This window comes from Neoarius graeffei, chromosome 4 (genome assembly GCF_027579695.1).
Source record: "Neoarius graeffei isolate fNeoGra1 chromosome 4, fNeoGra1.pri, whole genome shotgun sequence".
Taxonomy (NCBI): Eukaryota; Metazoa; Chordata; class Actinopteri; order Siluriformes; family Ariidae; genus Neoarius; species Neoarius graeffei.
Genome location: NC_083572.1, coordinates 56,350,466 through 56,374,909, shown reverse-complemented (window position 1 = coordinate 56,374,909; position 24,444 = coordinate 56,350,466). Strand labels below are relative to the sequence as shown.

General features: G+C 40.7%; 1 protein-coding gene across 9 annotated transcripts in view; it reads right to left on the bottom strand.

Annotated features, from left to right (window-relative positions):
• Positions 1-24,161, bottom strand: part of ralgapb (Ral GTPase activating protein non-catalytic subunit beta) — a 137,748-nt gene extending 113,587 nt beyond the window's left edge. For all 9 annotated transcript variants that reach the window (XM_060919369.1, XM_060919371.1, XM_060919372.1 and 6 more), the window contains exon 1: positions 23,960-24,161. In XM_060919369.1, the coding sequence (XP_060775352.1) occupies positions 23,960-24,133 (174 nt within the window). In that variant the 5' untranslated portion in view covers positions 24,134-24,161. The remainder of the gene's footprint in view (positions 1-23,959) is intronic.
• Positions 24,162-24,444: the final 283 nt, after the last annotated feature.

Here is a 24,444-nt window from a genome sequence, read left to right as displayed (position 1 = left end):
GTCAGAGGCGGTCTGGGGGCATGCCCCGCCCCCGGAAAAAAATTGAAATTTACATGCCTTCTAGTAGCTTCTGGTGCCTTCTCAGCAAACAAATTACTAACCATTTCCCTGTAAAATATGCAAAATAGGTCTGAAATTTCCCTCCAGATGTGCATGTGCTTGGCTTTCTCAGTTCCCCCTCTGTAGTACACTGCCTGGCTCTGTAACATAACTACATACACTATGGTGGGATCATGTGGTCCGGCTCAGCCAATCCGAGCGTGAGAACTGATCAACAAATATGGCGTCGCTTTCGGTCATGCTAGACCCAACTTGAAGACAATTTTGTGGTGGAATAATTGGATTTGCAGCAAATTCTGGGCAGCGGAGACGATAGGGAAAAAAAAAAAAACCCGCTTGAACATTGAAAGGCAAGTTTGTTTGTTTGTTTTTTTCCTGGGATCGAGTAGCCAGCACAGACAGTCTGTGTAGCTGGAGAAAAACCACCAGTCACCGGCGCTTGTGGTCATCTCTGATAATAAGAAAGTTAACGATATTCTTAAATAAAATATACCATTGTAAAGTTTTTGGACAAGATTAAGCCGGTGATCCACAGCTAGAGTGAAAGTAGTTTAGACCTTTTTCTCGTTTTCTCTGATTAACATCAACAGCGGTGTAACTTTATCTGTAACAGGCCCCCCAGTTTCAGAGCGAGCTGCGGCTACTGGACAGTCAAACGATCTTTAGATATAAAAGGTCAGCTGAGAATAACCAATAAGCAGTCCCGGACCAAAGTGTTAGGAGGTGGTGGGTCTAAGGGGTGGTGTCCTTAGTCCTCTTGAGAAGCCACATAACTCGGCTGGGTAGCACTTTGCGTCAATGCGAATAGTGGCCACAACAAGTCTGACCAACTCGCCAGTGGAGCTGGGGTCCCATTCAAGACGCCTGAGGTGTTCACGGATCTCTCCTGTGGCAACCCCTGCATCTGTTGCCTTCTCAGATGTCTTGGTTTCGCCTCTCGTCTGATCCAGATAGACGACAGAAGCCCTTGGCCCATGCAAGGACCACCCAAGGAAGCTTAAAAATTGTCCTGGCTGCGATCATCACACCATCTCCTACGGAGTGATGATTGCAACAGCGTTATCGGTTACGACAGACACCTGCCTGAACTTGAACCGAACTTATGGGCCCCCAGTAGCTCCGGTGGGGGCTACAAGGTGTGAAACATGGGGTCTTAGGAAAAATTCTACATCCTAGAATTTATAGCCCCGCTTCTGTAGCTTCCTTGAACCAAATTTAATGGGAAAATACGATGTCATGAAGACGCTGTAATCAAACAGAAGGTCGTCTGTTGGTACCATTAATAAATACCTAAAAGTACCTGACCTAAAAACAGTTCCTACAAAGAAAAAGCACCAGGAGTACATTCCTGGCACTGACTCCCATTATCCAAACAGCTTGAGGTCTGTGTGGAAGCTCGGGGGTGGAGACAAATCGATAAAGATCAGATCCAGAGAGAGACTGGAGGGGATTCACAGGATATCCTTCAACTGTTATCAGGCTGCACAGAAGCCTGGAGGAACCACAAATACAATATAACAGATGGGGAAGTTAAAACTACACAGCACACACCTCACAAATCAAAACCACAGAAATAAAAAGGAAGTGATTCAAGCTCTCACTAGCACCGATACATGACTAAAGAATCTGCTGAACATCAGCAGGGGCAACAAGTCTACTAGGCATATCCTTTGAACATTTCCAAGGCAAAATTATGTAAAATACACCACACAAAAGATTGTGTTCTGACAGGATACCAAAACAGATCCAGCATGGCCCTTAGTGTTAGTGATCGTCATGCTTTCGTCTAAACCGGGGAACAGGGGTGCTGCACCCTCTTACTCTCGGTGTGCGCCCCCTTACCGAAATGCTGATTGAAGCCCAAGTCATGCTTACACCATGCACTTCTATGCTACTGCACAACATGCAATCTTTCTCAAAACGATCTTTTCTCCGTGAAAACATCCCAGCAACGCCACGTGACAATGTGTCTGATCATCAAACACGTTATAATTACTCCAAAAATATTCCAAATCCTAGTATATACACCGTCAGACGGTGCAAAAACGATCCGAATTGGCGGTTTCCAGACCGAGGCGCCATGTTGTTTAGTTGTCGCAGCTGCTCTCGCGAGATTTGACATAGGTTACATACAAGGTCAGCTGACTTGTAGAGCGAGATTTCTTGAGACTGAATGACCTTTCACCCACCGGCGTGGGAGCTTTTGACCGAAGTAGTTCACGAGTTGTTTTGGTTGACACTTGGGCATTTAAAGATGTCATCCAGCGGCACGAAACGGAAGAAAGCCAAAGACTGTCCGGGGCAGAAGACGATGACTTCTTTTTTCTGTCACAAAGCAGATAAAGATGTTTCCGATGGCGAGATCGCGACAATCGAGGGATCGGTCCGGTCCGGGGTCTCACTGAAGGACGCACCAACCGAGCGCTGTGACAGCAGCATCGCGTAATCTGTGACGAACGAAGACCAGATGTCTTGCTCTCACTCTACCTTATTCTAGTACAAGAATACAGATTTCTCCAATGGTTTAATACTTTGTAAGTTTGATTCATTTGAATTATAAATTTCAATTTGAATCATGAGGAATTAGTATTATGTGGAATTTGAATTATGAGGTATTAGAATTTGAATTAAGTGTTGTTTGTGACAAAGTTTAATTTTCTTTTTCAATCTTGGCAAATAAACAATTTGTTACAATTTCCCTCTCAGATAGCCTCAGAATGCCCCATTGGAACCGCAATTTTTCTAAAGGCTTCGCATCAACCCCGCTTGGCCGCTTCACTCCCTCGTCATGGTGAGCGCCCGCATACTAAATTTTTCTAGAAAAACCCGATTGTGGCGATAAGCAATACTGTGCATTAAGGTTACAGTAATACTGGCCTATGCAGCAGCAGCAGCCACCTTTAACAAAAGGCTCAATCGTTTCTCTGCGCGTGTGTGTGTGTGTGTGTATATATATATATATATATATATATATATATATATATATATATATATATATATATATATATACACACTGTACTTATTCCATCTGCATTCACTGGATATGAGCAATCGCGCGCTCTGATTGGCTACTCTACTACTAGGCTATCAGCTCATATACAGCGAGTAGAGAAAAACAAAATTGCGGAGCGTGTCGCTGAACCAACCGAGGACGAAATAAAAAACTCGACTCGAAAACAAAACCACAAAAAAGCAACAAAATATGGAATAAAGGGGTTTTTTTTTAATTCTTCAAGAACAGGGATGAGAGACATTTAAAAAAAAAAAAAAAAAAAAAAAAACTCTGAAATGTCTGCCAACTTTCCCACATTTTTTTTATTTATTTATATATATATATATATATATATATATATATATATATATATATATATATATACACACATACATACACACATATATACACACACATACACGCATACACAGGTGCTTGAAAGTTTGTGAACCCTTTAGAATTTTCTATATTTCTGCATAAATATGAACTAAAACATCAGATTTTCCCACAAGTCCTAAAAGTAGATAAAGAGAACCCAGTTAAACAAATGAGACAAAAATACTGTACTTAGTCATTTATTTATTGAGGAAAATGATCCAATATTACATATCTGTGAGTGGCAAAAGTATGTGAACCTCCAGGATTAGCAGTTAATTTGAAGGTGAAATTAGAGTCAGGTGTTTTCAATCAGTGGGATGACAATCAGGTGTGAGTGGGCACCCTGTTTTATTTAAAGAACAGGGATCTATCAAAGTCTGATCTTCACAACACATGTTTGTAGAAGTGCATCATGGCACGAACAAAGGAGATTTCTGAGGACCTCAGAAAAAGCGTTGTTGATGCTCATCAGGCTGGAAAAGGTTACAAAACCATCTCTAAAGAGTTTGGACTCCACCAATCCACAGTCAGACAGATTGTGTACAAACGGAGGAAACTCAAGACCATTGTTACCCTCCCCAGGAGTGGTCGACCAACAAAGATCACTCCAAGAGCAAGGCGTGTAATAGTCGGCGAGGTCACAAAGGACCCCAGGGTAACTTTTAAGCAACTGAAGGCCTCTCTCACATTGGCTAATGTTAATGTTCATGAGTCCACCATCAGGAGAACACTGAACAACAATGGTGTGCATGGCAGGGTTGCAAGGAGAAAGCCACGGCTCTCCAAAAAGAACATTGCTGCTCGTCTGCAGTTTGCTAAAGATCATGTGGACAAGCCAGAAGGCTATTTAAAAAATGTTTCGTGGACAGATGAGTCCAAAATAGAACTTTTTGGTTTAAATGAGAAGTGTTATGTTTGGAGGAAGGAAAACACTGCATTCCAGCATAAGAACCTTATCCCATCTGTGAAACATGGTGGTGGTAGTATCATGGTTTGGGCCTGTTTTGCTGCATCTGGGCCAGGACGGCTCGCCATCATTGATGGAACAATGAATTCTGAATTATACCAACGAATCCTAAAGGAAAACGTCAGGACATCTGTCCATGAACTGAATCTCAAGAGAAGGTGGATCATGCAGCAAGACAACGACCCTAAGCACACAAGTCGTTCTACCAAAGAATGGTTAAAGAAGAATAAAGTTAATGTTTTGGAATGGCCAAGTCAAAGTCCTGACCTTAATCCAACCAAAATGTTGTAGAAGGACCTGAAGTGAGCAGTTCATGTGAGGAAACCCACCAACATCCCAGAGTTGAAGCTGTTCTGTATGGAGGAATGGGCTAAAATTCCTCCAAGCCGGTGTGCAGGACTGATCAACAGTTACCAGAAACATTTAGTTGCAGTTATTGCTGCACAAGGGGGTCACACCAGATACTGAAAGCAAAGGTTCACATACTTTTGCCATTCATAGATGTGTAATGTTGGATCATTTTCTTCAATAAATAAATGAACAAGTATAATATTTTTGTCTCATTTGTTTAACTGGGTTCTCTTTATTTACTTTTAGGACTTGTGTAAAAATCTGATGTTTTAGGCCATATTTAGGCAGAAATACAGAAAATTCTAAAGGGTTCACAAACTTTCAAGCACCACTGTGTGTGTGTATATATATATATATATATATATATATATATTAGTGCTGTCAAGCAATTAAAATATTTAATCGCGATTAATGTCGTGACTGTCATAGTTAACTCGCGATTAATCGCAATTTAATCGCACATTTTAGTCACATGAAAAACCACTGTAATTCTCTTATCAGCATAAAAAAGTGAATGGGCTTGCTTTGTACGAATGTTTTTTTTTTTTTTTTTATTGCAGAGCATAACACGTCTTGTCACAGCCACTGACATCCATAACTTCCATATTAGATGAGAAAACCAAGGGATGAAAAATAAAGTGCATATCACTGTGAAAATAAAAAAAATGTTTTATTTTACTCTTCATTAGTTTCTTTTGAAGAGAAGTATTTGCCATAAAAGAAGAAAAAAAAAACAGATAAAAATAAAAACGTTCAAAACGTTCATCATAGTGTGGCACTGTATTATCTAATGCTCACTGCTTATAACTATACACCTACCCGGTGGAGATGAGCTGGGAAACTGAAGACTGAAGGAAAAGTATTGAAAAGTATTTTTCCAGTCTCACCTGTGAAAGGTCATCCCATGTGATCTCGTTTGGACAGTAAACCTGTTGGTACAGTTAAACGCAGCGCGCGACAAGCCTCAGCAGGAACTACGGGTGACTCGCAGGGCCAAATTAGAATTTGCGTTAACGGCACTATTTTTTTTAATCGCGTTAACATCGCGTTAACTTTGACAGCACTAATATATATATATATATATATATATATATATATATATATATATATATATATATATATACACACACACACACATACATACACACACACACACACACACACAAAACACCCCGATTCCAAAAAAGTTGGGACAAGGCCATGTTTACCACTGTGAGACATCCCCTTTTCTCTTTACAACAGTCTGTAAACGTCTGGGGACTGAGGAGACAAGTTGCTCAAGTTTAGGGATAGGAATGTTAACCCATTATTGTCTAATGTAGGATTCTAGTTGCTCAACTGTCTTAGGTCTTTTTTGTCGTATCTTCCGTTTTATGATGCGCCAAATGTTTTCTATGGGTGAAAGATCTGGACTGCAGGCTGGCCAGTTCAGTACCCGGACCCTTCTTCTACGCAGCCATGATGCTGTAATTGATGCAGTATGTGGTTTGGCATTGTCATGTTGGAAAATGCAAGGTCTTCCCTGAAAGAGACGTCGTCTGGATGGGAGCATATGTTGCTCTAGAACCTGGATATACCTTTCAGCACTGATGGTGTCTTTCCAGATGTGTAAGCTGCCCATGCCACACGCACTAATGCAACCCCATACCATCAGGATGCAGGCTTCTGAACTGAGTGCTGATAACTTGGGTCGTCCTTCTCCTCTTTAGTCCGAATGACACGGCGTCCCTGATTTCCATAAAGAACTTCAAATTTTGATTCGTCTGACCACAGAACAGTTTTCCACTTGGCCACAGTCCATTTTAAATGAGCCTTGGCCCAGAGAAGACGTCTGCACTTCTGGATCATGTTTAGATACGGCTTCTTTTTGAACTATAGAGTTTTAGCTGGCAACGGCGGATGGCACGGTGAATTGTGTTCACAGATAATGTTCTCTGGAAATATTCCTGAGCCCATTTTGTGATTTCCAATACAGAAGCATGCCTGTATGTGATGCAGTGCCTTCTAAGGGCCCGAAGATCACGGGCACCCAGTATGGTTTTCCGGCCTTGACCCTTACGCACAGAGATTCTTCCAGATTCTCTGAATCTTTTGATGATATTATGCACTGTAGATGATGATATGTTCAAACTCTTTGCAATTTTACACTGTCGAACTCCTTTCTGATATTGCTCCACTATTTGTCGGCGCAGAATTAGGGGGATTGGTGATCCTCTTCCCATCTTTACTTCTGAGAGCCGCTGCCACTCCAAGATGCTCTTTTTATACCCAGTCATGTTAATGACCTATTGCCAATTGACCTAATGAATTGCAATTTGGTCCTCCAGCTGTTCCTTTTTTGTACCTTTAACTTTTCCAGCCTCTTATTGCCCCTGTCCCAACTTTTTTGAGATGTGTTGCTGTCATGAAATTTCAAATGAGCCAATATTTGGCATGACATTTCAAAATGTCTCACTTTCGACATTTGATACGTTGTTTATGTTCTATTGTGAATACAAGATCAGTTTTTAAGATTTGTAAATTATTGCATTCCGTTTTTATTTACAATTTGTACTTTGTCCCAACTTTTTTGGAATCAGGGTTGTATATATATTTCAATGATGGTTTAAAACATTTATAAACTTTAAGATAACAAATCCCTACAGAGATATGGTGAGCGATAATAGAGGTAACCGTAACGATATATTAGATTCCTCCTGACTCTATCTTTGACAATTTAAGTAAAACGTACCTTTGTGCTTTTTTATTTTGATGTGCTCCTGGATGTTTCTAGCTCCTCTGTTTCCATAACTGATCATATCTGAGCACAGAATACACAGGACCTTTCCCGGCATGTCCACTTTTCGGATATGTTCCGTCAGGCACGTCGTCACAGTGTGTGTCCCTATCTGCACGGTAACACTACTATCGAGCCATGCCCATAGGAAACAGTTCTTTATCCCGTTCGATTTATCGATTTCCCTGGCACGATCCTCATTTTTGCGGTCCAAAACTTTCGCCATATTGGTGAAGTAACTTTGAAAACTAACCAAAATAACTAGAACTTAAGAAGTGATCAAAACCGTGTACGTATAGCTTGTTTCTCCGTGAATTGTAGAAGTGAGATGAAACTAGCGCCAAAACGTTGCCGGAAATCGTCGTGAGTTGTCATTCGCATAAATATTGAAGAAAGCAATGACGATTTCCGTCATCACAGCTGCAACTAATTTTGCGATGAGCGTTGCTGAAAGATGCTGGCGGGAGGGCGGTCCTGCCTACTTGTGCCACCACAAGCCTCGCCTCGCGCCAACCCCCCGAAATTTTCTCAATGGATTTACACGTTTCACAAAAATGACATTTTCAGCGGGAAAAACTTGGAATTCCGCAGATCCGCGGAAAATTCTCATCCCTGTTCAAGAATTATTATTCTTATCACGTTTTTCACAAATTGCTCCTGTCATTTCGCCGGTTTGTTTACATTCTAAGCGGAAATTGTCGGCTGTTTCGTATAAAATTTTTATTTATCGAATTTGCAAAAAATAAAAATGCTCCGTTTCTCAAAATCCAGTGAATGAGGATAGAATAAAAACAGTTATTCCACTCACTAAATCTTGTCGTACACAGATTATAGCCAACTTGGCGCTACGTGCCTCATCAGCTCATGTACGACTCGATTTTGCGGAATAATTTAAATATATAGAGGATATTACACAGCTGTGCGAAGATATAAAGTTTATCTTTGAGTGGTAAACATATTCACGAGTCAGCGGAGAACAACTGAAAATATTTTCAACATGAGAAGATAAACTCTTTTTTCGCGGTCTGGTTTCCATCAAATCGTGCTCTCTGATTGGCTCACGAGCGGTCCGGAATCCTATGATACGGACCCCGGTTACGGACCTTCAGCGATTTGCTCGTTCACAACAAACATGGTAGCAATTTGTCAACATTTATTTTCGCATTTCTCAGTATAATGGCATTAATTTTACAGCATGGATAGCGATAACGACAGTGTTCACAGCGAAAGCGAGTTTTACTACCCTGATCAAGATGAAATAAAAGAAAATGTTTCAGGAGAAAGCCGAAAACCTGTAACTGTTGCTAACGCCGAGCAAATCCAGCAGTTTATTGAGGAGCAAATGGCAGAAAATACAACAAAAAAAACGACCTATGACCTCAACGTCTTTGGGAAGTTCTGTCGAAACCTAAATGAGGGTCGAAAGGTGGAAGACATACCTGGTGATGAACTAAACATGTTGCTGTGCAACTTTTTCATGTCCTCGCTCACGTCTTTCCAGAGAAGTATCCGGCGCTATCTGAATCAGTCCGGCTCGAAACTAAATATCTTCACGGACCCCGAGTTCAACAAGTCAAGAGAAGTTCTTGTGGCCCGTAAACGGCAGTTGGTTGAGGTTTACGTGAAGGGAAACCGTCCACAAGCAGCCAGGGCGCGTTTTTGACGAGTTTGTAGCAGGTTTGTTCTAAATATGGTTTCCCTTTCGGGCGCTCTCATTTTCTGTTACAGTGGTGCTTGAAAGTTTGTGAACCCTTTAGAATTTTCTATATTTCTGCATAAATAGGACCTAAAACATCATCACATTTTCACACAAGTCCTAAAAGTAGATACAGAGAACCCAGTTAAACAAATGAGACAAAAATATTATACTTGGTCATTTATTTATTGAGGAAAATGATCCAATATTACATATCTGTGAGTGGCAAAAGTATGTGAACCTTTGCTTTCAGTATCTGGTGTGACCCCCTTGTGCAGCAACTAAACGTTTGCGGTAACTGTTGATCAGTCCTGCACACCGGCTTGGAGGAATTTTAGCCCGTTCCTCCGTACAGAACAGCTTCAACTCTGGGATGTTGGTGGGTTTCCTCACATGAACTGCTCGCTTCAGGTCCTTCCACAACATTTCCATTGGATTAAGGTCAGGACTTTAACTTGGCCATTCAAAAACAAACATTCACTTTATTCTTCTTTAACCATTCTTTGGTAGAACGACTTGTGTGCTTAGGGCTGTTGTCTTGCTGCATGACCCGCCTTCTCTTGAGATTCAGTTCATGGACAGATGTCCTGACATTTTCCTTTAGAATTCACTGGTATAATTCAGAATTCATTGTTCGATCAATGATGGCAAGCCGCCCTGGCCAAGACGCAGCAAAAATGGCCCAAACCATGATACTACCACCACCATGTTTCACAGATGGGATAAGGTTCTTATGCTGGAATGCAGTGTTTTCCTTTCTTCAAACATAACGCTTCTCATTTAAACCAAAAAGTTGTATTTTGGTCTCATCTGTCCACAAAACATTTTTCCAATAGCCTTCTGGCTTGTCCACGTGATTTTAGCAAACTGCAGACGAGCAGCAATGTTCTTTTTGGAGAGCAGTGTCTTTCTCCTTGCAACCCTGCCATGCACACCATTGTTGTTCAGTGTTCTCCTGATGGTGGACTCATGAACATTAACATTAGCCAATGTGAGAGAGGCCTTCAGTTGCTTAGGAGTTACCCTGGGGTCCTTTGTGACCTCACCGACTGTTACACACCTTGCTCTTGGAGTGATCTTTGTTGGTTGACCACTCCTGAGGAGGGTAACGATGGTCTTGAATTTCCTCCATTTGTACACAATCTGTCTGACTGTGGATTGGTGGAGTCCAAATTCTTTAGAGATGGTTTTGTAACCTTTTCCAGCCTGATGAGCATCAACAACGCTTTTTCTGAGGTCCTCAGAAATCTTTGTTCATGTCATGATACACTTCCACAAGCATGTGTTGTGAAGGTCAGACTTTGATAGATCCCTGTTCTTTAAATAAAACAGGGTGCCCACTCACACCTGATTGCCATCCCATTGATTGAAAACACCTGACTCTAATTTCACCTTCAAATTAACTGCTAATCCTCGAGGTTCACATACTTTTGCCACTCACAGATATGTAATATTGGATCATTTTCCTCAATAAATAAATGACCAAGTATAATATTTTTGTCTCATTTGTTTAACTGGGCTCTCGTTATTTACTTTTAGGACTTTGGTGAAAATCTGATGATGTTTTAGGTCATATTTATGCAGAAATATAGAAAATTCTAAAGGGTTCACAAACTTTCAAGCACCACTGTAGAATTTGGTAAAGAAAAAAATATATATTATTTACCAGCTTAAGGTCGGTCTGTATCGTGAAATACCGTGACCTTGGCCCAGAGGCCTCAGTTACGGCATTTCATGATACGGCCCTCCCGGCTAGTAAATAATATAATATATCTCTTCACACAGTTTACGGTTATTTAGCACAAAAGTCTTTTAGCACAAGCTCCAAGAACACTTAATCTTTATTATAAATACTTCCCGTCCATGTTTAAAGATGTCTGATGGATTTGTTTATGAAAAGTTGCTGAGATTCTGATAGAAAACAAGCGATTGTATTTCCCCGCTCCGCCATCTTGAAACCGCCATGTTTGACGTAGCCCGTATGTTAATCACCAATCCTCCCTCCAAATTATTTAACACTACACTTCTTGCACATGCGTTGACCATGGCTATAGATGCATTTCCACACTACGGTGGATATCAGTCTATACACGTCCCTATCTGTTCACCGAGTGCTCAATTAAAAGAAAACAATAGGATTAGAGAAATGAAACTTTTTGCCATCGATCCCATTGTTATTTCAATGACAGGTTTAAAGAACGACGCAAACACACAACAGACTTTATTATTATTATTATTCAAATAAAGCGCAAGCGGTTCTTGATCTGATCGACTTGTGCGAATTGTCTGTAATCTGTGCACTGCGGTTTATTTTTCGCACGATCTACAAATGAGCGTTTGTGGTTTATTGATTTGATACTTTCGTGTGAAATAACTTTTTAGCGGCTGATAGCGTTGAACAAAAAAAAAAAAAAAAAGCAATATTGAAATCAAATATAAACACGCTGCAACAAAGTGAATTTCCCTGTAAACTAGCCACAGCTTCCAGACTTGTCTTGATGATCAAACAACCCTTACATCTTAGCGTAATCTCTTCTTCTTCTTACTTCACGATTGCTGTATTATCAACAATTGATAGATTAATTTTGGTTCATTCCTGAATGTTTATATTGCACTTCTCAGATGCTTTAGTGGAAGTGTCTTTCGTTTATTTACAGATCGCAACTGTTGGTTACTAAGGAGACATGATTCTCATTGAAACTGGTCTTTTTTCGGTGAAAGACTTTGTAGCTTTATTAGTCGAATACATATGAAAACAGTAATATGTGATATCAAATGGACTTTTAATAACCTGAGTTTTAAGGAATAGATTCCACTCTTAGTCGGCAAAACACGTTGTCAAGCAGGGCGAGAGACATAAGCCCGTGGTTAATTAATTTGGCAAACGCGTAATTATTGGCAGTCAGTTGAATTTGTGATATGATCAGAAGTGACTGAAGTTATCAGTGAAGGTGCCCACAATCCAAGGTCTGTTATGGCTTAACTACAAATATCCAAAGACACCAAAGAATCGGATTTCCTAAACATGCACAGCAGCACAAATTCCAGCTTCCAGTCCCGAAGCAATCAAAAGGGGTGTTCACACGGCAACTTTTACTCCGGTGTAGCACCGGGGCTGCCCCGGTAGAGCGTTCACACGGTACAAAGTTATCCCGGTGTAGCCCCTGAAAGCTGCTTAAACCGGTGCAAATCTAACCCTGCTCGGGAGGTGGTTTAAGAAATGTACTCCGGAGTAAATGCTAGTTTGCGGGACAGCACCGATATAAAATGGGACGTCTGAACGCTACAGGGGTAGACTCGCTACGCGTGAGGAGAGTTGATTACATACAGGCATTGCATAATTTGCATCCTGGTATTTTGCGCTTCCAAAATGGCGATCATCAACAACAACAGAACTGCGTGTCTTCCAGTGTTGCCAGATTGGGCGGTTTTAAGTGCATTTTGGCGGATTTGAACATATTTTGGGCTGGAAAACGTCAGCAGTATCTGGCAACACTGGTGTCTTCATCCACGTTGTTTTCCCAGCGCTTGATGTCATGACAACCGGGAAAAGGAAGTACATTTTCACGCATGCGCATATTTCATTTCCGCATTATTACTATCGTATAGCACGGTCGCAAAAACTGCTGTGTGAACGCAAGTGGGGCTGCACCGGTGCTAACACGCTTCTCTCTAGTAAGCAGGTTTGTGACGTGTGAATGCTCCACAAAATTTACACCGGTGTAGGATATATCGCAACAAAATACATCAGTGCAGCATCGATGCAAATATGTGCCGTGTGAACACCCATATAATAAACCCTATAACGAGGAATATTTTTTTCGATGATTGTGACCATAATCCAGAGTTGTGCTAAAGAACACAGGAGTTGTGCGAAAAGACTTGAGCTTGTGCTAAGACTTTTGTGCTAAATAACTGGATACCATTCGTGCCACCGTGTAATGTCCTTTATATTATAGCGACCCCTTGCGCATGACATCACGCATCACGTGATAATTTCACCTGGGGGTCAAGCAGGTGAAGCAAGGATTAATCTGTCTTCAATATGGTTCATTTTTGCGCCGTTTTTGGTTTTTCAAATTGAGCGATAAAAGGCATTACCGTCTCCCCGCTATCAAGAAAATGTTAACAAAGAGAAGCAAATGCTTCAAGGACAATGAGGAAATGAGTGATGAGAGAATACGACGAGAGGATCAAAGCCTGAACACTCCAGAGAAACTCGTGATCGTTTTTAAAATGTATTTTTTAAATAATAGAAAAGTTGGAATGGAGTATGGAAGAGTTTGCTTAAGAATCTCATTTTACTGTTTCTGCTCGCATTCGAGTTAGCTTCTTCATGACAGGGTTTGATTTTCTTCCAGGTGAAGCTGCGTCCTTATTCGACACGGAAAACCCAGATTGGTTTCAAAACTACTCGGATACAACTCCATAAAAAACCCAACAAGGAGCGACAGGCGCGATACATCCTGAAAGAACAGATTAAGAGCAGAGAGCGCGGAGCTTTGTTTCTGTCATCAGAGGAACCCAGTCCTGTGCAAAACATCATGAAGCCAGAGTGTAGAAATGAACCCACAGGTCGAGAGAGTTCTACACACACAGACTGAACTTTACACCAGCTGCATGCATGTGAAACGGAAATAAATCCACTAAGGCAGGAAAAACTACTTTGGAAAAAACTGTTATTGTCTGTTACACACGGATCAACCAGTGTGACTCAGTTGTGCCTTTTGAATAGAGAATAAATGAAGAGGGAACTGAACATTGACCATTGATTAAAATTATTATTATTACAAGGGTGATTATAGTTACTGTATGCTACAACTAGAATGAGCTGATTCTGTTAGCGTTTGTAATTATTGTACCATCTACTGTTAGATAAAATTAAAATAAAATCTTACAATATTGTTTGAAAGTCTAGAGCAAGATATTTTGTTCCCTCATCTCATTATCTGTAGCCGCTTTATCCTGTTCTACAGGGTCGCAGGCAAGCTGGAGCCTATCCCAGCTGACTATAGGCGAAAGGCGGGGTACACCCTGGACAAGTCGCCAGGTCATCACAGGGCTGACACATAGACACAGACAACCATTCACACTCACATTCACACCTACGGTCAATTTAGAGTCACCAGTTAACCTAACCTGCATGTCTTTGGACTAGGGATGGCGAAAACTTAAAAAAAAAAATAAAAAAAAAATATTGACCGTCCACCGAACCTCATTAGCCAGTTAAAGTCGGTTAACCTATGAGTTTAACAGGGATGCAAACGGCGCGCCTTTTGGCGGATGCCGCCTTTTTCACGGCTGAATCGTGCAGATCCGATTTTTTTTTTTGGGGCAGGGGGGGGTTGGAGTGTCTGAATAATTTCAACGGCATTTGCTAATTTAGTAATTTTAATACAGAATTTACTCTGATGAAATTATTCAGACACTCCGACGCCCCCCCTAAAAATAAATAAATAAATAAAAATCGGATCTGCACGATTCAGCCGTGAAAAAAAGTCGGCATCTGTGCCTTTAGTTTGTGTGGAGAGATATGATCTGCAATAACATGCATTGTTGGCTACAGACCGAAACATACTTTCAGAATTCACTGGCCAAGGCAGGACTAAACTCGATGTGCCTTCTAATAATAATTAAAAAAAAAAACAGAATATTAATTTGTAAGCTAAAAAGCCTGTGTCTACACTTTTCTCTCGCCGAGTGGCAGCTGTTTTCAACTGGGGCGGGAGGGCGGGACATGACTGAATGGGTGTTTGATTTGTCAGCTGTCACCCCTACACCGCATGGCATGCCCCAAGCATTTACAACACAGAATTCCAGGTTCTCCGCTCAAATCGGCAGCTTCAAAACGATTGATTTTTTTTTTCAACCGACAACCAAAAAAAAAAATTAACCGGTTGACGTTGATTCGGTCAAGCACCGGTCAAACGGTCATCAGTTAACATCCCTACTTTGGACTGTGGGGGAAACCGGAGCACCCGGAGGAAACCCACGCAGACACGGGGAGAACATGCAAACTCCACACAGAAAGGCCCTCGCCGGCCACGGGGCTCGAACCCGGACCTTCTTGCTGTGAGGCGACAGCACTAACCACTACACCGCCGTGCCACCAAGATATTTTGTGATTTTATAAATAACACTTCAGATATTGTTTTAGAAATAATAAGCATCAATGTAGAAATGACCGAGTGCAGACAGATGTGCAACTACATGTCCTTGGGGTTGTCGAGACATGGAAGGGTGGGAATAAGATCTAGCCCACAGTTCAGGTCAGAGTCCTTTGAGGGTAAATGCTTCGGCAACATTCTGTTCCGAAAAGCTGATTTCGGGGAAAAAAGTCTTTACGCAAAGAAGGTTCTTACTTTTGTATTTTTTTAATTAACTGGTCTTTTGTGTCAGGACTCTTTGGGAAGAAAGCAGGTATATTCCAACATCTATGTAGCTAACACTAGGCCACAAATCTGCACCGTCAATCCAGTCGTTTCAAGGAATTTTGTATAGATCAGAACCGCTAATAAACTAAATTTCCGCGTATATCTATCCTTTGTTTCTTTCTGACAAGGATCATCAAGTAGTAAAGCTTTTGTAGCTGTAGTTTTCTTCAGACAACAGCAACGGACATCTTCGCTCGGCTTTAGCATGTGAACAAAGTCTGCTTGTCCCCCAGGACTAGGGTAGCAAGGGTTGCTAATGTCAACGTGACATCAGTGCAAAGGGTCTACACACACACACACACACACACACACACACACACCCCAAAGTTACTCAAAAGAATTAATTTTGAACCGATTCACCATTTTGACAATGCATGTCTAGTCAGCAGGAAAACACTGGGAGTGACGTCAGAGTGAGATATCGGCAATTATTACACATACAGGCCACTTTTTCCATGGAATAAAAACATTTATTTTTTTCGCGGTCCGGTTTCCATCAAATCCTGCGCTCTGATTGGCTGGCGAGCGGGTCCGTATCCTACGGTACAGACCCCGGTTACGGACCTCTGGCGACTCGCTCGTTCACAACAACAAAACATAGTAGCAATTTTTGTCAACATTTATTTTCGCATTTCTCAGTACAACAGCATTAATTTTACAGCATGGATAGCGATAACGACAGTGTTCACAGCGAAAGCGAGTTTTACTACCCTGAGGAAGAAGAAATAAAACATTTCAGGAGAAAGCTAAAAACCTGTAACTGTTGCTAACGCCGAGCAAAAACATGGCTGAATCTTGAATGACTCCTATTTGTATAAATGGGGACTACATAGGCAGCAAAATGTAGTTTTTTTCCCTGCCATGGAAGTGCACTTGTATACCGAGGAGGAAGCCATTTGCATTACAGCCGTGAATGAGGATTCAAAATGGCGGCTCGGCTCGGTTTTCCCTTTCGGGCGCTCTTGTTTTCTGTTAGAATTTGGGAAAGAAAAAAATAAATATATTATTTACCAGCTTAAGGTCGGTCCGTGTGGTGAAATAATGTGACCTCGACCTTGAATACTGACCTCAGCCCAGAGGGCCTCGCTCAGTACTTTCAAGACCTCGGTCACGGTATTTCATGATACGGACCGGCCAGCTGGTAAACAACATATGTATACTGTTCCCGTCTCTAGTGAGTTTATTGATGGCATGCAATATCACTTTTCGTCCATATATTACGCCACTCTCCCCAATGGAGAATAAGCGTGCAGTATTGTTATAAATATTGCACATTGTCAAGACAACACATCACACGCGAAGATCCAATGACAAAACTTTTCTGCTGCGCATGCGCACAATCATTTCTTTGTCGGCTGGGAGAGAGAGAGAAGGTGGGGTTAATTCAGTGCTCGGTTTAAGCACTAAATAAATAAACTGAAACTAAAGACGCGCTGAACACCCGAAAGCCTATCAAAACTTCATGATATATTCTTCATGCATATTTCCAAGAGAAAAACAGACCAACGGACATCAAAAAACTGGAAAAGAGACATGTCGGAGATGTAAAACTTCCGCGCTAGCAAGTGACTGACCGTTTGTACACAAACACAGCCGCGAGGTTTGCTTCATTAAAAGCTGAAGATTTAAAGAGAAAGATGCACTGAACACCCAAAAGGCTCCCATACTTCACTGGATATTCTTCACGCACATTTCCAAGAGAAAAACAGACCAACGGACAACGAAAAACGAGAGCAACAGCGGAAAGCCTGTCAAAGTTCTACTTGGAAGTGAGGAAAAGTGACGGAGACTTTTGCAAGCAGATTTCACTGGTGGACTTCACTCAGCAAAGCACTTTTGTTTTGAACAACTGCAATGTAACAATTAACTACGACCAAAAGTAACTGTGAACTCGAACTGTCAACCCGTATATAGCTTGTATATAAGTTGGGTTGTTGTTCAGGCTTTTTGGACTTGTACCATTTTTATTGTTAGAACTTTGACTTTGTACAATACGTTGGCTTGACAGAACATTAAATTATATTCGATCAGAATCAGCATTCAATATTGGCAAGTTACCCTCCTGTTCTTAGCTTTTTGTGAAATCTATAAAATTGTTCCATCAAATGTGTACACACCATATTTTTTATATATATATATATATATATATATATATATATATATATATATATATATATATATATATATATATATATGAAGCGAAGATTCAGACAACTAAAGCCGCCACATATTAAGCGCGTGCCGTGTCTGTGTTAATCGATGTGTTTATCGGCAGGACGGAAAATACCGAAGAATTCCGAATCATATCGTGTACGAGTCAGGCTGTCGGTTTTTTCACTACTGCGCATGCATATAACGCATCTCGTTGAATATCACGGTAATCACGTTATCAAATTCAATAGATGTGGCTACATTATCGCCCGTTTAAACGTGTTTTTGTTGTTGTTTACATCTACATCTGCCAAAGCTACGTTGCGATGTGGAATTTTCTGAAAGGTGTACAGAAACCGCCAGAGACGGGGACAAAGCGACCTCGGTCTGAAGAGGAGAAAAAGGCCGCCGATAAAGCGTACGAGAAGGAGAAACGACAAAGGACTTATAAGCAAACGTGGGAGCAGGGTAGGCCTTGGCTGCGATACGATTTTTATGGAATAATTAATTTTTTTCAAGTTGATTCCTAGTCAGTATGAAGCTCCTAATGCTTTCTCTCTCATAAATGGTTAAATACAGAAAGCATGTTGGACAGATTTTGGATGCTATAGTCATGATAGTAAGTATATTTGTTTTCAATACTCATACACCAAGTTACCAAGTTTTCCAATATATTATTATTTGTTGATATTATATTATGGTGCTCTGTGTTCTCATTTATGTATTTAACAACAGTATCAAAATACTCGGGTCTTGAAATAAATGCACATTAGTCATGAACAATGGTAACTACTCTCTTTTGCGTTATTTTTGACAGAAGTAAAATTCAAACATGAACAAATTTTGGCTAGTTAATTTTTTTTTTTTAAGATTTTTTTTGGGGCTTTTTCCACCTTTATTGGATAGGACAGTGTAGAGACAGGAAATGAGCGGGGGAGAGAGACGGGGAGGGATCGGGAAATGACCTCGGGTCGGAATCGAACCCGGGTCCCCGGATTTATGGTATGGCGCCTTATCCACCTGAGCCACGACGCCCCCCTGGCTAGTTGATTTTCTGTTTGGCGAGTTACTTTGGAAGGTAACTAGTCCGGCTGGCTGGTGAAAAAAAAAAATATGAATTTCTAGGCCTGGTGTATGTATAATAATAATAATAATAATAATAATAATAGTAATAAAGGATAAAGCGGCTAGTAATAATGAGACAAGAGATGAGATAATAATAATGGCTTTTTTCGTGGTCTATCAGATATATTCCATTCAACTACCTGTCTTCGACTCGTTCAGTATCATGCTAGCTGAATGGAATATATCTGATATACCACTCAAAGCCAGCCAATATTATTTAAATATTGGTCACTCAGACCTGTGATGTATTTTGTATGAAAAATGCGAGTTTTTCAACACGAGAAGATAAATTCATATATTCAAGCCAACGTGTGATTTTCTTTTTATTATATAGACACATTAACAAACAAAAAGTACCCAAATTTATCAAAACAACATCAATTTCCTCACAAGTGACAGAGATTTGGGTCACGGTTTTGGTTCTTCATGTCCCGGATGTAGCTCGTATGAAAAATACAAGTGGCAAATTTCCCAGTAAAACACTTGTGTTCGTATAATATTAAGATGTTATTTCAATCTTAAAGCAGATACGCAGAACCTTTATTTTTAAATACGTTTCTGAGTGGATAGTATCTCCATCCTTGACTCTTGTACGCTGCATAAATGGGAATAAAAGAATATTTTTTTTGAGAGTTAAAATCGACCGCAAAGTTGGCATTCGAGCTGCCCCGCTGAGCCAGCCAGCCCCGAGTGCATGACGTCACAGCATTAACCGGTTTTAAAGCCGAGGGCTTTGACAGCTATAGACCAAAGTCATATAAACAAACATTTATGGTGAAAATAAGAAATCCCGTTACCGACTTGCTCAACTAAGACGACTGATTTGACTTCACTGATTGTGGGTTGACTCTCATTAAAACAGGATAGGTGTTATAACTTATGCAACATACATGTACATGCATGCATTTTCACTGATAAAATGTTAAAGGCTAATTAAATAATCAGATGAACTGAGACAAATCGCATTCTGAAGCAAATTAAATAATCTTATACACTCTTAGAAAATAAAGTACATTATTGTACCTTTAGGGGTCATTAGTGTAGATTGTACCTTGGGGGATAGAAATGGACTCCTACTGTACCCCTATTTCTCACAGTGTACCACTAACTTAAACACACAATACAAGTTACATGTATTAATCTAAATGCAGGGAAACAACGTGTGTTGTTTTTGGATTTTTTTTTAATCCAAATAAGAGTCGGCGCTTACCCGTCTGTGTTTTCACTTCTTGAAGGCCGAGCTTGTGGCCGATTGTTTCGAAAAACAATCTGACTTTCAGTTGTTCGTTCAGTTCTCGGTTCATTCGCTTCTTCCACGTAAGGGCGAGATGGCAGCAATATCCAGTTTAGAAATAAGACGGCTGCTCCACTCATTCTCCATACTGAGTACTCCACCATTACTGCTCGACTCAGGCAATTACTAAAACCCGGGACGGAACGGGATGTCACGGGTTTTAGCAACAACCGCGTTGAGGTCACTGCCCGAGCGATATGTCCTGTCCCGGGTTTTAGCAACAACCCTGAATGCTCCAGGAGGACTGGTGCAACTGAACTCACTTTAAAAAAATAAAATAAATACCTTCCTTTTCTCGTTTTATTTTTCTTTAATTGTTGGTACTGCACCCTCTTTCAATACGGGCTTATAGCCAACGCTCCTCAACAGATCAGAGGTCTCGTACAAGTCCTCAGTAAAATGTGCAGAGCAGAGGAGAGACCACTCCGTAGGCACCCAATGTGCTCATGAACTTCTCGCAAAACGTGTCCAAATCTTTGCAGTTTGAACATTCTTGGGCCATGAATGCAATGTAAATCCACCTTCTGTCGTGTTGCTGCACCCGCCAGCAACACATGTACGTGGCATGGTGATAAATTAGCTCAAAATGGAGAATCGGAGTTGCAGTCAGCTCTGTGTTTTAGTATAGCGGAAATGGCGATGAGACCGATAGCCTTCCCGCTGTGACGTTATGGACGTCAACGTCATTCGCTCAGACCGCTACCTACATAAATCACTTTAATCGTAAAAATTACTATATTAGATTTATTGTTGATGCTTAAACTATTCCTGTGCCATTCTTGAGGTCTCAGGGCATTTATAAACAAAAGTGAGGCCATGGTTCTGCGTATATGCTTGCAGCATGACCTACAGAAAACACAAAGTGTTTTCTTGCAACACCAAGAAACAAACCGTTCATTGCAGACAGAAAATGAAGGCGACAACAACAGAGGAGTAAAACACTGGAAAATTCAGTCAAAAAACTTTTAAAAAATGGTCGAGTCCAGTGTGCACAAAATGGAGATGTCCTTCATTGCAGCACATTGGTATTCTCAGTGACTGATGTTATAGGTTACATTTCATGGAAAAGGCTTGACATTTCAATCTAGTAATGAAATATATGCAGCAATTTTGTAGTTTAATGAGGCGGCTAAGTTTAATCTGTTTAATTTGGACTCGTTAAGATTAATGAAGAGGCAATGCGAGAGTATAGTTGACAGAGATCCAAATGAACCCACAAGTTTCTTGTTTTTATCCAAAGAAATTCTCGATCATTTCCTCATTTATAATGCAAATTACTTTTTGCTATTAGGAACAAGGAATAATCATTAGATTAGCCCTAGTGGAGAAAGTCATTAGACTAACAAGATGTGAAAAGTTTTGATAAAAAAATAGTTTTAAAACAAGATCAACTGTGAGCTACTGCTCACTTATAGCCTATATCCCCCGCTCTCGCTTCCATCAGAATGCAAGCAATCGAAGGAATAGGACACTTATTATGAATGCTGACTTCAACAAATAATCAACCCTGAAACAAGTAAAGAGCAGTGTTCTTCCCAGGGATTTCAAATAGCATCCTGGTAAACTGTCACTTTGCTTCCTGAAATAGCGTCAAAGTCCACCCTGTGTGTTTCATAAAAACATTCAGTCGGTAAACAGGAAGTTGATGTGCAACAGACCTGAAAACGGTACACAGGGTACAGAACCCCAAGCTGAAGCTCGGTACCAAATATCAAGCAGTTGTGATTTGTAGTTGCTGAGAAAAAAGTGTGATGAAAATTTTGTAAAGCCATACTACAGTGGTGCTTGAAAGTTTGTGAGCCATTTAGAATTTATATTCCTGCATAAATATGACCTAAAACATCATCAGATTTTCACACAAGTCCTAAAAGTAGATAAAGAGAACCCAGTTAAACAAAGGAGACAAAAATATCATACTTGGTCATTATTAGATTATTAAATTAGAGTCAGGTGTTTTCAATCAATGGGATGACAATCAGGTGTGAGTGGGCACCCTGTTTTATTTAAAGAACAGGGATCTATCAAAGTCTGATCTTCACAACACATGTTTGTGGAAGTGTATCATGGCACAAACAAAGGAGATTTCTGAGGACCTCAGAAAAAGCATTGTTGATGCTCATCAGTCTGGAAAAGGTTACAAAACCATCTCTAAAGAGTTTGGACTCCACCAATCCACAGTCAGACAGATTGTGTACAAATGGAGGAAATTCAAGATCAGTTACCCTCCTCAGGAGTGGTCGACCAACAAAGATCACTCCAAGAGCAAGGCGTGTAATAGTCGGCGAGGTCACAAAGGACCCCAGGGTAACTTCTAAGCAACTGAAGGCCTCTCTCACATTGGCTAATGTTCATGAGTCCACCATCAGGAGAACACTGAACAACAATGTTGTGCATGGCAGGGTTGCAAGGAGAAAGCCACTGCTCTCCAAAAAGAACACTGCTGCTCGTCTGCAGTTTGCTAAAGATCACATGGACAAACCAGAAGGCTATTGGAAAAATGTTTTGTGGACGGATGAGACCAAAATAGAACTTTTTCGTTTCAATGAGAAGCGTTAAGTTTGGAGAAAGGAAAACACTGCATTCCAGTATAAGAACCTTATCCCATCTGTGAAACATGGTGGTGGTAGTATCATGGTTTGGACCCGTTTTGCTGCATCTGGGCCAGGACGGCTTGCTATCATTGATGGAACAATGAATTCTGAATTATACCAGCGAATTCTAAAGGAAGATGTCAGGACATCTGTCCATGAACTGAATCTCAAGAGAAGGTGGGTCATGCAGCAAGACAACGACCCTAAGCACACAAGTCGTTCTACCAAAGAATGGTTAAAGAAGAATAAAGTTAATGTTTTGGAATGGCCAAGTCAAAGTCCTGACCTTAATCCAATCGAAATGTTGTGGAAGAACCTGAAGCGAGCAGTTCATGTGAGGAAACCCACCAACATCCCAGAGTTGAAGCTGTTCTGTACGGAGGAACGGGCTAAAATTCCTCCAAGCCGGTGTGCAGGACTGATCAACAGTTACCGCAAAAGTTTAGTTGCAGTTATTGCTGCACAAGGGGGTCACACCACATACTGAAAGCAAAGGTTCACATACTTTTGCCCCTCACAGATATGTAATATTGGATCATTTTCCTCAATAAATAAATGACCAAGTATAATATTTTTGTCTCATTTGTTTAACTGGGTTCTCTTTATCTACTTTTAGGACTTGTGTGAAAATCTGATCATGTTTTAGGTCATATTTATGCAGAAATATAGAAAATTCTAAAGGGTTCACAAACTTTCAAGCACCACTGTATGTGTTTCGTAAATACATTCAGTCGGTAAACAGGAAGTTGATGTGCGACAGACCTGAAAACGGTATACACTGTATAGAACCCCAAGCTGAAGTTTAGTACCAAGTGGCTATGATTTATGGTTGCTGAGAAAAAAAAGGGTGTTTCAGATGGATGGAAATACGGATGGATAGAGGTAAACCAGTACACACTCCACTCCTTTGGAGAAGGGGCATAATAAGCAAGTAAATAAATAAATAATATTTGTTAAAGCCTCATTTATAAGCTGATCGATCATCCATACGTCAGCCAATTTATACAGATTATAAACTCAGCAAAATTTAACACACAAATTTCGATTAGCAGTGACGAGTGTTGAAAGAGCAGCACGGGTGTGTTGTGATCAGGGTGAACATACGCAGCATTTTTACACACACGCGCACACAGTCCCAACATACCTCTTTATCCGTCTTCAGGAGGCACTCGGAGGCAGGAGCTCCCATGGCACCCAGTGGGCGCACCACTGCATTGGCGACGTCACGGCCCACAGAGGCCGGGTACGAGTGCAGGACGCTGACATGACCCTGATCGCTCTGCACCACCAGGTGCAAAGATCTCCATTCCGAGTACATGGCTGAGACTTCTACTGCATCCAGCTGAGCACTGAGAACACAGCGAACACCAACACACAATGAGCTGAGCAGCTCATCAAACAGCTGGATTCATTAGCAACAGGAACTGACATTTTGGACTAACTATCATGTTTAACTACAACCCCGATTCCAAAGAAGTTGGGACAAAGTACAAATTGTAAATAAAAACGGAATGCAATGACGTGGAAGTTTCAAAATTCCATATTTTATTCAGAATAGAACATAGATGGCATATCAAATGTTTAAACTGAGAAAATGTATCATTTAAAGAGAAAAATTAGGTGATTTTA